Source organism: Nicotiana tomentosiformis, chromosome 3 (assembly GCF_000390325.3).
Source record: "Nicotiana tomentosiformis chromosome 3, ASM39032v3, whole genome shotgun sequence".
Taxonomy (NCBI): domain Eukaryota; kingdom Viridiplantae; phylum Streptophyta; class Magnoliopsida; order Solanales; family Solanaceae; genus Nicotiana; species Nicotiana tomentosiformis.
The window spans coordinates 70,491,524-70,506,882 of record NC_090814.1 but is presented as its reverse complement, the minus strand read 5'-3'; the positions used below and the strand labels follow the sequence as shown (position 1 = coordinate 70,506,882).

Sequence of the window (15,359 nt, the reverse complement as noted above, 5' to 3'; positions counted from 1 at the left end):
TCATGAACAACAAGTACAAAGAGAGTTGGAAGGTTCAGAAGCTAAAGGAATTGAAGAAAATAATGTTTCGTCGAAAGCCGACAAGTTGGGAATGTTATAGCATATACTTTTGGGGTGAGACCAGTGTATTTAACATGATAAGGAGGTTATGTTATGAGTTATATTATTCGTATAATAGTCGTGTGTTATGTTTTGAAGTCAAGCGAGTGATGGAACAAAAGTCGATGGAAGTCATCACAAGTTACATTCATAAGTTTTACTGAAACTTTGGGTCAAATGTAACTGCAATTGTCTCCCACTATACGTAGATTTATGGGGTGTTCCACCCGTAAAATCAAAGATCTATGAGTCTATTTTCCAACGCATTAAACCATTTGTCAATATGATATCGGAATAAAGAGATATGGTCATTTTTCCGAGACTGCGCAGACTGTCACCTACTTACTTAAACGAGAATCCAAAACTGAGCCAGTTCGGGTCGTCCAAAACTGGGCCAGTTCGGGTCGTTCAAAGAGGCCTTTTTAAAGGCCTATATTTTTCATATATTAGGATGATAATATGGCAAAATAACCAGAGTTAATCGCTGCGAAAATCCTCCCAAAATGTTTCCATAAACCCCAATTGATTTTCTCTCCCTTTCAAGTTCTAATTGGAGGTAAAGCCTAGAGTTTGAAGAACCAAGATAGGAGCTGAGTTATCCAACAAATAATGTAAGTTTACTGCTCTCTTTCATACATTCTTTACTGATGTAGATGCATAGTAAGTTGTTCTATATTTGTAAGAACTCACGGAACGGTGATCGGAAGCCGTGAGTTCGAGTTATTCACTTGAAGCGGACTGTTTTGTGGATTATTTTGTGGACTGTTTGGTGTTGCTGTTGGGCTGCGTAATTTACTATTGTTTTGTGGAGTTTTGGATAAGTAAGGGTGTGGAGAAACAGCACATAAATGTAGGATGTTTGGCTGGTTGTTCGTCGTAACATTTTCAAGTTGTTGACACTGCTACGGTGGACGTTTTGTGTATGAAGGGATTGGGGTGTGTTGTGCTATTTTTTAGTATTGTGTGGTGTACATAAGGTTGGAAATAATGTATATATGTTGTTATTGTTGTTTTTGGTATTGTTGGTGTTATCTTAAATTTGGAGGAAGTAAGGATTATAGGGGAGATGTTGTCCGTTTTAATACAAAATAAGCATGTCGTTCGTTGTGCGATAGTTGTACCTTTCATAACTTAGTGATAGTATTATTATCGTTGTTGTAGATTAAGGTGAGAAGAGGCGAGTTCAACTTGGTGATTGGAAAGATTATGATAAGGTATGTTAAGGATAAGCCCTTCATTCATTTTGGCATGATCCCGTAACTACATATGTTTGATAACGAGACATAAAGAGAAGTTCGTAATCATGAATTTATTAACATTATCCTAGTTATAGTATTCTCCCTTATCGGGACTTTATATTTAGTTAAGTATTATTTTCTTCCAGTCAAGTGAGTTGAGGGTCTATATATCTATATAGTATTACAGTATTTTCACCACCATCGAGCTATAATCGATGGGAAGGCCCCTATTGGGCAACCTCTGATCAGATGGTAAGTTATATATACCGAGCCTACTGTGGCCGAGCGCCTATGAGCGATCCCAGGATGGCCGAGATATAGAGCCTAGTATGTCGAGCGCCTATGAGCGAGCCTACTATAGCTGACAGTTACACGTACCGAGCCTTATAGGGCCGGATATTTATTTTACTTACTATATTGAAGGAGTTGAGTCAGTATCAGCAGGTAAGTATATCTCCAGATCATCTTTGACTCCCAGTTATTATATTATTTCAGTTTTCCGTTATGTTATTGCCTTACATACTCGGTACATTATTTCGTACTGACGTCCCTTTTCTTGGGACGCTGAATTTCATGCATGCAGGTTCAGATAGACAGAAGGGTAGACCTCCTCAGTAGGTGTTTTCAGAGTTCATCTTGATTGGTAAGCTCCACGTCCTTCGGAGTTATCGGGTCTAGGTTTTCGTGTACATCTTCTGTGTATGTACATCTTCTGTGTGTGTGTATGTTATGGGTCTAGGTTTTCGTGTACAGCCCTGTTCCGATCATAATATATCCATCAGTAGAGGCTAGTAGACATATCATATTGGTTAGTGCAGTATGTTGGGCTTGTAGGCCTAGTATGTATATTTTGGTAGTTTGTCAGTTGTAGTAGTTATGACGGCCTTGTCGGCCTAACTTTATATTGATGATTAGTCAGTGCTAGTTTCCATTCAGTTTTATATTTTGCTTCGCAAATTGGCTTGCAAGGTGGCCCCATGGCCAAATTATGACATTATATGTTCAGAGTCCCTTAGTCGTAATTTGGTACGCTAGGTTAGGTGAGGCACCGAGTGACGGTCTCGCTTCCAGGTTCGGGGCTTGACACCATTGGTTGCACTTCAGACCTATTTGGCCTTAAATACATATGAAGTGTAATATTTTCACTTCAGATTAATTTTTGTTTACTTCAGACTCGATAAGTTGAAGTTAATCATAAAGTGGGTAGGCTTGCAAATATTTTGCAAAGTGGGTATAGATTCAATTGTGACCCCAAAACTGGGTATAGATGCAAAAGCCCCCTAGCATGTATTTGGAAATTTATTGTGTGGTTAAAAATTGGGATTTTTACCTAGCTATATTATAATAGAAACTTATTTACCTATGTTCTCTATATTTTACAGTTTTTAATAAGTATCTAGGTTTTTCTTACAAATTGTATATATTGCTTCTTAAAAGGCTCTCACCACATTATTAGTGCCTTCAATTAAGGGATTCAATTACATCCTTTCCTCTTTTTTTTTTCCCTCTCCTCTTCTCTCCTTTTTTTTAACATCAAAATTCCTTAATCTAAGCCCAGAATCCCCATATTCTCTCGTCCCACCATTTCTGACAGCTTTTATATTATTAAAAAAAATCAAAAATTGTATGATAATTGTATCATAGTTGTATTTGAATTGTATCAGATACATAAATGCCTAAAATATAAATATATCATACTTGTATCATAATTATATCTAACTTGTATCTAGTACATTAATACCCAAAATAATACCTCATACAACACTAATAAATTAATATACAATTATCATATTTGTGATACAAACTGTGAAATTCGTCACGAACTCACAACTGCTCGTAACAATATACAATGAATATACAATTATCATACATTTGTAATACAATTCCTGCATCAATTATGATACTTATACAATTATAATATAATCGCGATACATTTCTGAAATATTGTGATACAATTATGATCTCCGTCTTCTTCAAGTTTCAATCACAATTCTACATTACAAAATTTAATATAATTGTATTACTATTGTGTCGAATATTAATTTTGGGTATTGATGTATCATATACAAGTCAAATACAATAAAGATTTTAGAAAAAAATAAAACAAGATTCAAAATTTACCCAAACTTGATTCTAGAGCAATATTCAGAATTTCGTCTGCATTATATCAATAAGAAATAGAGATTTTGGGTGATTAGTAAGAAAGAGAGAAATTGAATTTCAAAAACTTTGGAGAGGAAAAAAAAGCTGTAATTTTGGGGGGCATAACAGTGGGTAAGTGAGATTTTGGGTAAGTAAGATTTTTGACAACAGTGGATAAGCGAGATTTCTTACTGTGGGAAGAACAATTTTGGGTAATTTTTAAGAAACAGAGAAGATGTTTTTGTAATCCTTTGGAAAAGGAAAGAATCTTAAATGTAAGGGAGATTATTGGAAATAGAGTTGGAGAATATCTTGAATTTCTTCTTTTTTATTGTTTTATATATAACTAGTAAATATAGATATACAAAGTAATTAATAAGGAACCTAAATAAAAATAGTAAATAAGTTTCTATTATAGTATAACTAGGTAAAAATTCTAATAATTTTGCAGGATATAGGGGCAATTTTCTTATTAAATTCTTTTCAAACTCAGTTCGACATCAACGGTCAAGTTATTCTGAATATTTGTGAAAAGTCAACTCACTACTATTGGTGCGCCAAAAATACACTAACAAGCTTTTAGAGATTCTCTTATTGCTAGATTCAGAGGAAAGTATTCTTTTCTCAGTATACAGAGGAAATTATTTTAATTTGCTTCACGTCCTCCACCAGATTCCCACATGAGAATTTATAATGCACGCCTGCAGAAAGATGCTTAGAAGCTCAAGGCACTGCTCTATACCAATATCATACAAGATATCTCTATGAGAAACTTCATTGTAGAAGCAGAAGTTGAATTCTTTTGGTTCTCTAGGTAGAGGATACAATACTCACATTACACGCAGGATGACGAGCAACAACCACGGGAGATGACTCAGTCAGACCATATCCATTCTGAATTTTTATGTCAATTGCCTAAGAATTACCAAAACATGCAAGTTATTTTCTGCATCCTTTTCTAATTATTTCCACTTACATTGACATAAGAGTATTTTCCGTTTTTCTCTCGGCGCGCGTTAGGTGCTAACTAACCTGCGCCCTCACCGGAAATGGGAGGAAGAGGAAGATCGAAGAAAAACACCAGCAAAACACTAGTGGTAGAAAGGAAATTAACAGACATTATCACGCGAGAACAAGGAAAACAAACTGCAAAAGCTAAAGGGAAAATGCAAGAGGAAGATCTGTATCTGGAAAGTGACAATGACCTAAATTATCCAGATCTAAGTAGTGCTCCAATTAAATTGGAAACACCGGTGAGCCTAGACACTCTTCTGACACCTGTGGTAAGTTCTGGAGCTAAAGGACTGGCTGTACCGCCGATCACAATTGGTGGTGCGAGTACGAGCAAGTAACAGAGCAATGGAACAGTACATACAAACTTGCCAAAGGAACAGAGAAATGCTGAGATCGACACCGGGAAGAACATGCAAAACAAGAAAGCAGAGCAGACTGGGAATAGGGGAAGATCATGGGCAGGTTTGTTCCAGGAAAACAAATTTACAGCTAAGGGTATAAATTTATCCTACATCCCTCTGGTGCTACAGGACGGGGGAGTTATAGTGCAACTATTAGAAGAGGACATTACAGAGGAAAACCAGAAGTGGAATCGAGCAATAATATTGTACGTGGTGGGAAATACTCCAACTATTGGGGAAATTGAGCGCTTCATAGCTAACCAGTGGAGTAAGGTAAAAAAACCTAAGGTACTCTTTCATAACGATGGGTATTTCATAATTTTGATGAATAGCTGTGAAGAGATGAATGAAGTACTATTGAATGGTTTGTATACTATGAGTAGTAAGCCAATCATAATTAGACCATGAACAGAAGGATTTGATTTCAATGAGGAAGTGCTTAAAACCATACCTCTATGGATCAAATTTTCTAAGCTACCACTTAACTATTGGAGTAATTAGGCCCTAAGCAAAATTTAGAGTAGTTTGAGAAAGACTTTGTATTCTGATGCATGTACTACAGTGGTTGATAGAGTCTCATATGCTAGGGTGTTAATTGAAATAGATATCTCTAGGCCTTTAGCAGGGACAATCAAATTATATGACCCTAAAGGCAATGTGATCGAGCAGGTGGTACAATATGACTGAAAACCTCAGTACTGCCACACATGTTGTCAAATAGGTCACTCACGTAGAGATCAAAAGAAGTAGAACCATGAGGGAGGACATCAGAGAGATATTGAATAGAAACAAAAATAAGAATGCAGAATAGTGAGGGTGCTTGATCCTAATATGAACAAAATTGATGCTCATGGTAGGTTCCTGAATCAACTGGAATCAGAAGGTGATGAGCTACCATTCCAACAGGGAAATGAAGAAGAATGGCAACTTGTTAGAGGAAAGTCTGCATCAAAGAAGAATATGGGATCCATAAGAGAGAATGAAGTAGACATTGGCAATGCATTCAAAGCACTAGTTGACACATCTCAGAAGATTGTGCAATTATCTAAAGCTCAGGGGGCAAGAGGTCAGCAGAGTAGAAATGAAAGAGGAGGAGGATCTAAAATAACTACTATATCATGATGAATATCATAGCATGGAATGTTAGGGGGTTGAATAAAGTGTATAATAAAAAAGAACTAAAAAAATTATGTAGAGAGAATAAAGTGGTAATCATGGTTGTTCTAGTGAATAGAGTCAAGGTAACCAATATTGTTTCAATAATGAAGAAGGTTTTTAGTAACTAACAATAGGTAGCTAATTATGATGAGGCACCAGGAGGTAGAATTAGGGTAGTATGAGATCAAAAACATGTGGATTTTGAGGTTATCCGAATACATGAACAATATATAGTAGGGCATGTGATCATGAATCAACACATAATTAATTTCAACTTTGGTGTAGTCTATGAAATGCACACTATACAAGACAGGAAGAGACTATGGGAGGACATGAAGATAACTATGGATGGAGTCAGTGGCCCTAGCTTAATAATGGGGGATTTTAATACTATATTATCTAGTGAGGATAGAGTGTAAGGGAATTTAGTACAAGAGATAGAGGTGAGAGACTTCAAAAACTTCATACTGGATACAAGATTAGATGAACTCAAAATAGTGGGGAGAAAGTTCACCTGGACAAACAACCATATCCATAGTAGAATTGAATTGGTAAATGGAGAATGGATTCAGAAATGGCTTGCCATGGAGGGGATCATTATGAATCCTGGTGTCTCAGATAACTGTCCTTTGAGTGTAGCTATTGATGGTACTAATCAAGAATGTAGGCGACCTTTCAAGTTTCTAAACTTTTTTGGCAAGTCACCAAGACTTTGACGAAACAGTTAAGCAATGCTGGAGAAATAGGCACAGGGGAACTGCAATGTTGAATGTGTGAAATAAGCTCAAAATGCTAAAAGAAACTCTAAAACAACTGAACAACCAAGAATTCAATAGTATTGGGCACAAGATTCAATTATCAAGGAACAAATTAGAAGGTATCCAAGCTCAGATGCCACTCTCTGGAAATAACACTGAGGCAATACTACAAGAAAATGCTGCAAAACTTGAACTGAAAAAGTGGTTGGAGTTTGAGGAGAGTGTGTTGAAGCAGAAGTCAAGAATTCAGTGGTTTAAACTAGGGGATTCTAACACATCATACTTGTATGCTTGTGTGAAAAACAAGCAAGCAAAGAATCATATTTGCAGACTAACTAACAGTGTAGGGCAAATTCTTCAAAGTGCTATTGAAGTAGAAGAGGAAATACTGAATTTCTACAAAAAAAACTACTTGGTACAGCAGCTTCACAAATGCCAGTAGTTATCCTAGAGATCATGCAGAAAGGCTATACTTTAACTAGGCACCAACAACTACAGCTAATCAAGCTAGTTACTAAAGAGGAAATAAAGAGAGTTATACTATATATTGATGATAATAAAGCATCGGGATGTGATGGTTATAACTCCTACTTCTTCAAGAAGATATGGCACATATAGGGTGATGAGGTTACTGCAGCAGTAATGGAGTTCTATGAAAATGCTGAAATGTGCAAAGCCATCAACTGCACCACTATTACTTTGATCCCTAAAGTCAAGAACCCAACTAACATCAAGGAATTCAGGCCTATTTTCTGCTGCACGGTGCTATACAAGATAATATCAAAAATTCTAACAGCAAGAATACATGAAGTTATGACAAACCTAATAGATAACTACCAAACAACCTTTGTACCACGCAGAATGATCACTGATAACATCATTATGAACCATGAATTGATAAAAGGCCATGGGAGGAAGAACATATCCCCAAGATGCATGCTCAAAATTGGTATCTATGAAATGGGTATACATTGAACAAGTGATGAAGTTGTTGGGATTCCGTAAAATATTTGTGAAGTGGATAATGGCATGTATTAGTACAGTTGCCTACTATGTAATAATTAATGGTAAGTCAGCTAAATCATTTGAGGCAAGAAAAGGACTGAGGCAGGGGGATCCCCTATCTCCAGTTTTATTTGTGATGGCCATGAAGTATCTTAGCAGACTACTGAAGCTATTGAAGGATAACAAGAAGTTTAAATTTCACCCAAAATGTGCCAAAGTCAACTTAGTGCAATTAGAATTTGCTGATGATCTACTTCTTTTCTGTAGAGGGGACATACAATCAGTCAAGATACTCCATCAATAGTTTCAAGTATTTTCTGTAGCCTCAAGACTAATTGCAAATCCTAACAAATATTGTATTTACTTTGGTGGAGTGAACAAAATGACTCAACATCATATTATGGACATGCTAGGGTACACTAAAGGAAAACTACCTTTTAGATACATAGGTGTCCCATTGAGCACCAAGAGATTATCAGCTATCCAATGTGAACCTCTTATTGATAGAATGTTAAGCAGGATCCAATGTTGGACAACAAAATTTTTGTCATATACCGGAAGAGCAATGCCAATTAAGAGTGTTCTAGTTGCAATTCAAATATTTTGGGCCCACATATTCATTTTGCCAAAGAAAATCATTCGTTTCATAGAAACAATATGCAAGAGATTCTAATGGTCAGGAGCTGCTGAACCTACCAAAAATGCATTGATTGTCTGGGATAAACTGTGTGTTCCAAAGGTAACAGGAGGACTAAACTTCATCAATGTGGAGCTGTGGAACAAAGTAGCTATTTGCAAGCTCTTATGGAATATTTGTACAAAAAAGAAAAAGTTGTGGGTCTAGTGGATTCATGCATACTACATAAAGGGGAACAGTATATGAAATACAGAGCCAAAGAGTGCATCATGGGATATCCAAAAGATATTCAAGGCAAGAAACTACTTTGAGGTTGCTGGATATACAGAAAAGAAGGTGAATCTGATGGAGAGATTCTCCATAAGACACATATACAAAGCCATGCAAGGGGAGTTTCAGAAGGTGCCATAGAGGAAACTAGTGTGTAATAATCAAGGACTGTCAAAGTGAATTTTTATACTACGACGCAATACAAGATAGATTAGCTACAAAAGAAAGGCTAGCAAGATGGGGGATTATTGCAGACAAAACATGCTCACTCTGTCAAAAGAGAGAATGAAACATTACAACACTTATTCTTTGACTGTGAAGTATCAGCAACTATATGGCAGCAGCTTCTAAACTGGCAAGGCATTCAGAGAACAAAGGGAGATTGACAGGAGGAGCTGAAGTGGATAGAAAAGGTAGCCAAAGGTAAAAGTGGAGGGGCAACAGTATGCAGAATGTCATTAGCATCAAGAGTTTATCATATTTGGCAAGAGAGGAACAATGTTATTTTCCAGAAGAAGAAGAGATATGCTAATTCTATCATTCGACTAATCATTCAAGAAATACACGTTAGGGCCAAGCTATTTCCTAGGTTAGATAGAACCATGAACACACTGAATTGGTATCCTGATGTAGTTTAGAAGACAAAAGAAGCAGTAAAGGGATTGTAGCAAAGCTAGGTAACTCCCAACTGGGCTTCATGTCCAGCGGGAGCTATGATAGAAAGCTAGGTTCACTTTGTTATATTGTTAATACTTATACTTGGTAAATAAAATCTTTTATTTATAAATAAAAAAAAAAGATTCTCTTCAAGTTAGAAAAAAATAAAAATATTTTCATAAAGTATTTTGGGTGTTGCTTTTAAAAGTTGTGTCTATTAATTTTTTTAACACTTATATGTATTGTCGTTGTAAAAAATACTAAAATTAATTATAAGTATTAACATATTGTAGCAGGATACATGTCGATATTAATTTTTTTCAAATTACTACTCTTTATTTTATATACAATTACTTGTAGTATATATTTTAAGTGTCCTCATAGAAAGATTTTATATTGTTAGCGTGAATTAATTGAACTCAAAAAGTGAATCCCCTGAAGAAAAAAGTATACAAACATTCATATCACACACACACCAGAAAAGAACTTGACTTCACAGAAGAAAAAGAACTCGTTTTCTTTTCAAACGTTTTTTGCATATGAAAACATTCATCATATTAATACATACCACCCTAGCCATATTCTCACTATATACTCTACTTCTCCACCAAACATCAAACCCTATATATTGCACGTAGTTCAAGTCATAATACATTCTTAGCTATACTTCGTACACGATATATTACTAGCTCAAACAAGGTGTTTACACCTGGTGCTCGGAAGCTTATGGTGACCGGTCACCACCGGAGCCACCACTTCCTGAACCCGAACCACCACCACTACCACCAGAACCACTTCCAGCTCCATATCCACCACCATGAGCCCCACCACTTCCTGAGCCATAACCGTAGCCAGAACCGGACCCACTCCCCGACCCAGAACCAAAACCCCAGCCTCGACCGAACCCATTAGGTGACCGGCCTGAGCCGGAACCGTAACCCCATCCTCCTCCTGGGCTCGAACCCCAACCCCAATTGTAATCCCAATTAGGCCCGTGAGCCGCACCACTTCCTCCACTAGGTGACCCCGAAGTTTCCGGCGCGCTCATTTTCCTTCCGCCGGTATTATAGGCCAAAGAACCGGTAGTTGAGATCAAGAGAAAGATAAAGAGAGTGAAATAGAAAAACTTTGGTTGCATTTTTATGCTAGTAGTACAAGTTAATAATGATTTTTGTAGAGTTGGCACAAAGGGAAATGGTTTCGTGATCTTTATTTGAATGCTTTCCTATATGCATGGGGATGGATATATATAGTGCTTGGGTAAATTATTGATTGTGGTAGGTATCCACTCGTGACAGTAAGAAGGCCGTGGGCCGTAGAAATGCACTTGTCTGGAGGAGAGAAAGTGTGCATGCTCTCCACATGATTTGCACCACCGCCCCTTCCTACTTTTACAATTTAAAATTCACCACAAATTTCACCATGTCTTGCCCTTTAAAGCAATTAAAATATCTTTATTCTTGTAACAGTCTAGCCTACTCGCTTTGGATAGGTTAGCACTGTTTTTAAAATGAGTTATTAGGATATAAAGCTTGTTTACTTATACTTAGTATATTTCTTATGTTTTATCGATGCGGGATACGTCTACGATGTCAACTCAGTTGACCGTTGAGGTTTGTCGCACCATCATTCAAGATTGCACGCAAAGTGACTTTGATACTATATGTAACAGCTCAGTCCAGAGGTAAGGCCACATCGTCCTAAGGGTGGTCAATTGACTACCATTCGTCAAAAAATTACACTGTGTATATATGTAAAATATTAGGTTTTAGAGGTATATAACATATATTAAACACCTTTTGTTGAGGAATTTTTTTCACTTCTTTCAAGTTTGAACACCCTTGAAAAAATTTCTGGTTTCGCCACTGACTCAGCCACTAGTGATACTATCCGTTTTGGGCCTAGGCTCATACGGCTTTAAAGCGCGTCAATAAGGTCTAATGCTTGTTCACTTATGCACCTAGCATCTCTCCGTATTTAATCAATATGGGATTCGCCTGGGTGTCACAATTTTTTTAAAATAATATCATTTTTTTTTTTGAGTGTAACGTATATACATTGGTGATATAAAACAAATTAAACTATAAGGTCATCTTTATGTACTGAGATAAGTAACATCTCTTATCTTCTTTACATAATCATACATATAAGTTAAAACTCTTTTTTGTTTATGCATTTTAATTTTTATACATTAACAGTATAAAAAACTTTACACGTTCAATGCATGTCAACTTTCGTCGCACAAGATTAATTGTCTTATATAAACTTTTAGTTGTAAACTCAGTTATTATCCATTGTTATTTATAATATTATTTTTAGATGACTCGAAAGGGTAAGAATTTATTTATCCCTCGTATATAGAAGTTATAAGATCTTTGTTTATATCCACTACCCTTCGGGGCCTATTTTGCCGGTTTTTTTCAATATGTTATTACTAGTTACTAGTTAACATGAGAAAATATGACATTATTGTGATCAGGAAGTCACTTCGTTTCGAATTATAATACTGTTATTTGAAATATTGCCTACATTAATTAGTGTGATAAATTTATTCTCTCTTTTATCCGGATCGGACGTCAAATATGTATAAATCTTTGCATCTGTTGGAAATTAAATCAAGATTAATTATTATTCCTAAGTTGTCTAGGATTTTGTATTTGTTAGTTTCTCTAATTCATGACTAATTAGGATTCACAGTCAAAATCATATGGGAATAGGTTTTCTAGATTCTAGTCAAATTTAGTTTGTAGTATTATAAATAGGGGTGTTACTATATATTATCAATTATGGAGAGGTAGCTACGATGTAGTGAGATTCAAGAGTTTATGAGTTGTAAAAAAGCCTCCTACCACGTTCTCTCCCTAGTTTGATAAATTTCTTCTATAGCCTTTGTTGAATTTGTTGCTTGTGCCTAAATTATTCTTCGGTGTATTTCAATCCTTCAAATTGGTATCAGAGCCTATGTGAGATCCTGTCAGAGCCGATGGGAGATCCAAAAAAATATATATGGATACTCTATTACCCAATTATCCCGTTTTTGTGTTTGATTGCAAGAATCGACAGATGAAGAATTTTTTAAGGATATTGGATTATGGTCCAATATTGATGAAGGATTTGAGGAACCCCTAGAAGGCACGATGTTGACGGGTGATGCAGCTACGCAATTGAAGAAGAAGAGACATTTAGATTATAAGGCACGCTACTATCTCGCCAAGAAGGTCGAATTGCATGTATCTAAAAAATATTTGCATGCAAAGTCATCAAAAGAGGCTTGGACAATCTTGGTGAACTCAAATCGAAGAGCTGCTGACATAAAAAAGGAGAAACTACAAAAGTTTAGGAGTTAATTTGAGTTGGCTCATATGAGACCAACCGAGTCTATCAAAGAATTCTTTACAAGAATTGAAGAAATAATCAATGGTCTAAGGACAAATGGAGAAGTATTGGAAGAAGTTAAAATTGTTGAAAAAATATCGCAGTCTCTCAGTTTAAAATTTAACAACAAGAAAGTTTTTCTTGAGGCTATCAAAGATCTTAGCACTCTCAAACTTGATGATTTAGAAGGCGAATTGATGACATATGAGAGATCACTGAATTAACAGTAAGATGATACATTGGAGAAGGCATCACAAGAAAAGGATGATCAACCAAAAGAAAAAAAAAAGACACATCAAATATGGCAAAAATAAATCAAGAAGGCAAAAATATAAAAATAGAGGAAAAAAGAAGAGAAGGTACATGTAATTTTTGTTCTGATAGAGATTCCATTAAAAGTGAAGAGAAGTCAAATAATATTCAAATTGATCTGCCAAAAATTTCTGCGATTGTTAAAAAGGACGATTTAGTTGCAGGGGATGCTAGTCCAAAAAAGGTTGGTGTTTCACCAGAAAAATTATTTGATGGTATTGAAGATGAACCTATAGTAATAAAAAAAAAGCAAGATAGTTCATCAAGAGAAAGTTTCTAACAATCTACCCAAGATTGAGGCAGAAATAACTTGGGGTCTAGAACCAGAACAATACATGATTATAGATATTGAAGATACAATCAATTTCGTGCCATTGTTCGAGATTGCATGTTTCAGGAGTATGACGAAATGTTTATTGGTGGCATTACTCTACATCCTATAGAATAGCAAATTAGAGTTGAATGGCTGCTCAAGTCCAACTACAATGCAACTGGAGAAGTAGATGATTTCAAAGTAAAGGAAAAATATGTTGATGATATTTTGAAGAAATTTACCATGGTTAAAGCCAAATCAAGTACGACCAATGTTGAAGAAAAAACGAAGTTAACTAAAGATGGTACTCGTGACTTTGTTGATGCAACATATTATAGGAAATTGGTGGAAAACCTAAGGTATTTGACTTCTACAAGATTTGATATTACTCATGATATGCTCAAGTTTGAAGATTTTGGTGTAAGGGAGGCTGTTGGAAATTAAGCCAAGATTAATTATTATTCCTAAGTTGTCTAGGATTTGGTATTTGTTAGTTTATTTAATTCATGTCTAATTAGGATTCACAGTCGAAATCATATGGGAATAGGTTTTCTAGATTCTAGTCAAATTTGGTTTGTAGTATTATAAATAGGGGTGCTACTACATATTTTCAATTGTGGAGAGGTAGCTACGATGTAATGAGATTCAAGAGTTTATAAATTATGAAAAAGCCTCCTACCATGTTCTCTCCCTAATTTGATAAATTTCTTTTATATAGGTTTTATTGAATTTGTTGCTTGTGCCTAAATTATTCTTCGGTGTATTTTAATCCTTCAGCATCCATTCCATACACAATCAAAAGATCGCATAAGAGTAGTGTCATGTAAATGATTACGCAATGACCCAATCTTTGTTTGATTTCAAAAAAACTATAACATTCGAATTTGTAGTTAGAGCAACGACTCACATGCGTGGGGCATAAGATGCATGTAGTACTTGTGTCTTTGTTGGCATGCAATACATTAAATAGGCATATATATTTTTTTTCATGGATAAAGAGAAAAGGCAAGAGCTTATCGTGTTGCAAGTATTTTCCTCAGTTCCGTAAGCTTAATCATCCTTCGACATTATCATTTTCATTTGTATAGACTTATTACGGTATTACATATGTTAATCCAACTATTGCGAAAGAAGTGGAAGACAGACTTTATATGTTAAAATTTATAATTATCTTGTTTGTGAAACACACTGACCCAACTAATATAAATTTGAGCCACTTAACACCCATTAAAGGAGGAAACATTTCTTACTAAGAATCTTTTTATTTGGCTTAAATTCAAAATTTCTAACTATAAGGATAAAAAGATCTGATCAACACATCTTTGGGATCTAATTAATACACGTGAGAAAACCTATAAACTTTAGCGGAGTAGTCAGCCCAACGAGGTTGCAATTGGGATCATCATGATACACATAGTACGCAATAAGAACAAGTGCTTCATCTTTTCAAAACATGATTTGGATATTAATTGAAAAGCATACATTGCGTACTTCCAACAGCAGAGGTTAGGAGCATACGAGTTCACTCCATCAAAGGCTGCAGAGCCAAGATTTAAAGATTATGGGTTTTGATCTTATCATTGATCCCTAGTTTGTTTTAGTTACTGAGTTCGCATTAAATATTTTTATATTTTTAATAAAAATTTTAATACAAATATAAAATTTAAGCAAAAGTTATTGATATTGTCCGAACTCGTAACTACTACACTACCTCTGCCCCTTAACTCCACCTATGCACTATACTAGGCACTAGCATTAAAGGTACTATAAATGGTAAAAGTTCATTCACTTTTAATTAGAAATTTAAATTCGAGCCCTAATTTGAATCCTTTCTAGGATATGTAGACAATCGAGACAGTGTATTTTAGACACTGCTGATTTTATTTTATTTTTTAAAGAAAAAAAACATATTTGAGCTATCAACGATCTTTATACTTAGTAATTGCTTCATCAAACAATTCAAAAATCTATGATAAGTAT

At 35.4% G+C, this 15,359-nt stretch overlaps 2 protein-coding genes across 2 annotated transcripts; one reads left to right on the top strand and one right to left on the bottom strand.

Annotated features, from left to right (window-relative positions):
- Positions 1-6,841: 6,841 nt before the first annotated feature.
- LOC138907980 (uncharacterized) lies at positions 6,842-8,863 on the top strand. The gene is made up of 4 exons (XM_070198607.1): positions 6,842-7,225; positions 7,429-7,572; positions 8,083-8,125; positions 8,706-8,863. The coding sequence occupies exons 1-4, from the start codon at positions 6,842-6,844 to the stop codon at positions 8,861-8,863; spliced, it is 729 nt and encodes a 242-aa protein (XP_070054708.1).
- A 1,240-nt stretch (positions 8,864-10,103) lies between these two features.
- On the bottom strand, positions 10,104-10,517 carry LOC104108720 (putative glycine-rich cell wall structural protein 1). Its single transcript, XM_009617825.4, has one exon. It carries the CDS (start codon positions 10,515-10,517, stop codon positions 10,104-10,106), a length of 414 nt encoding a protein of 137 aa, XP_009616120.1.
- Between the last annotated feature and the right edge of the window lie 4,842 nt (positions 10,518-15,359).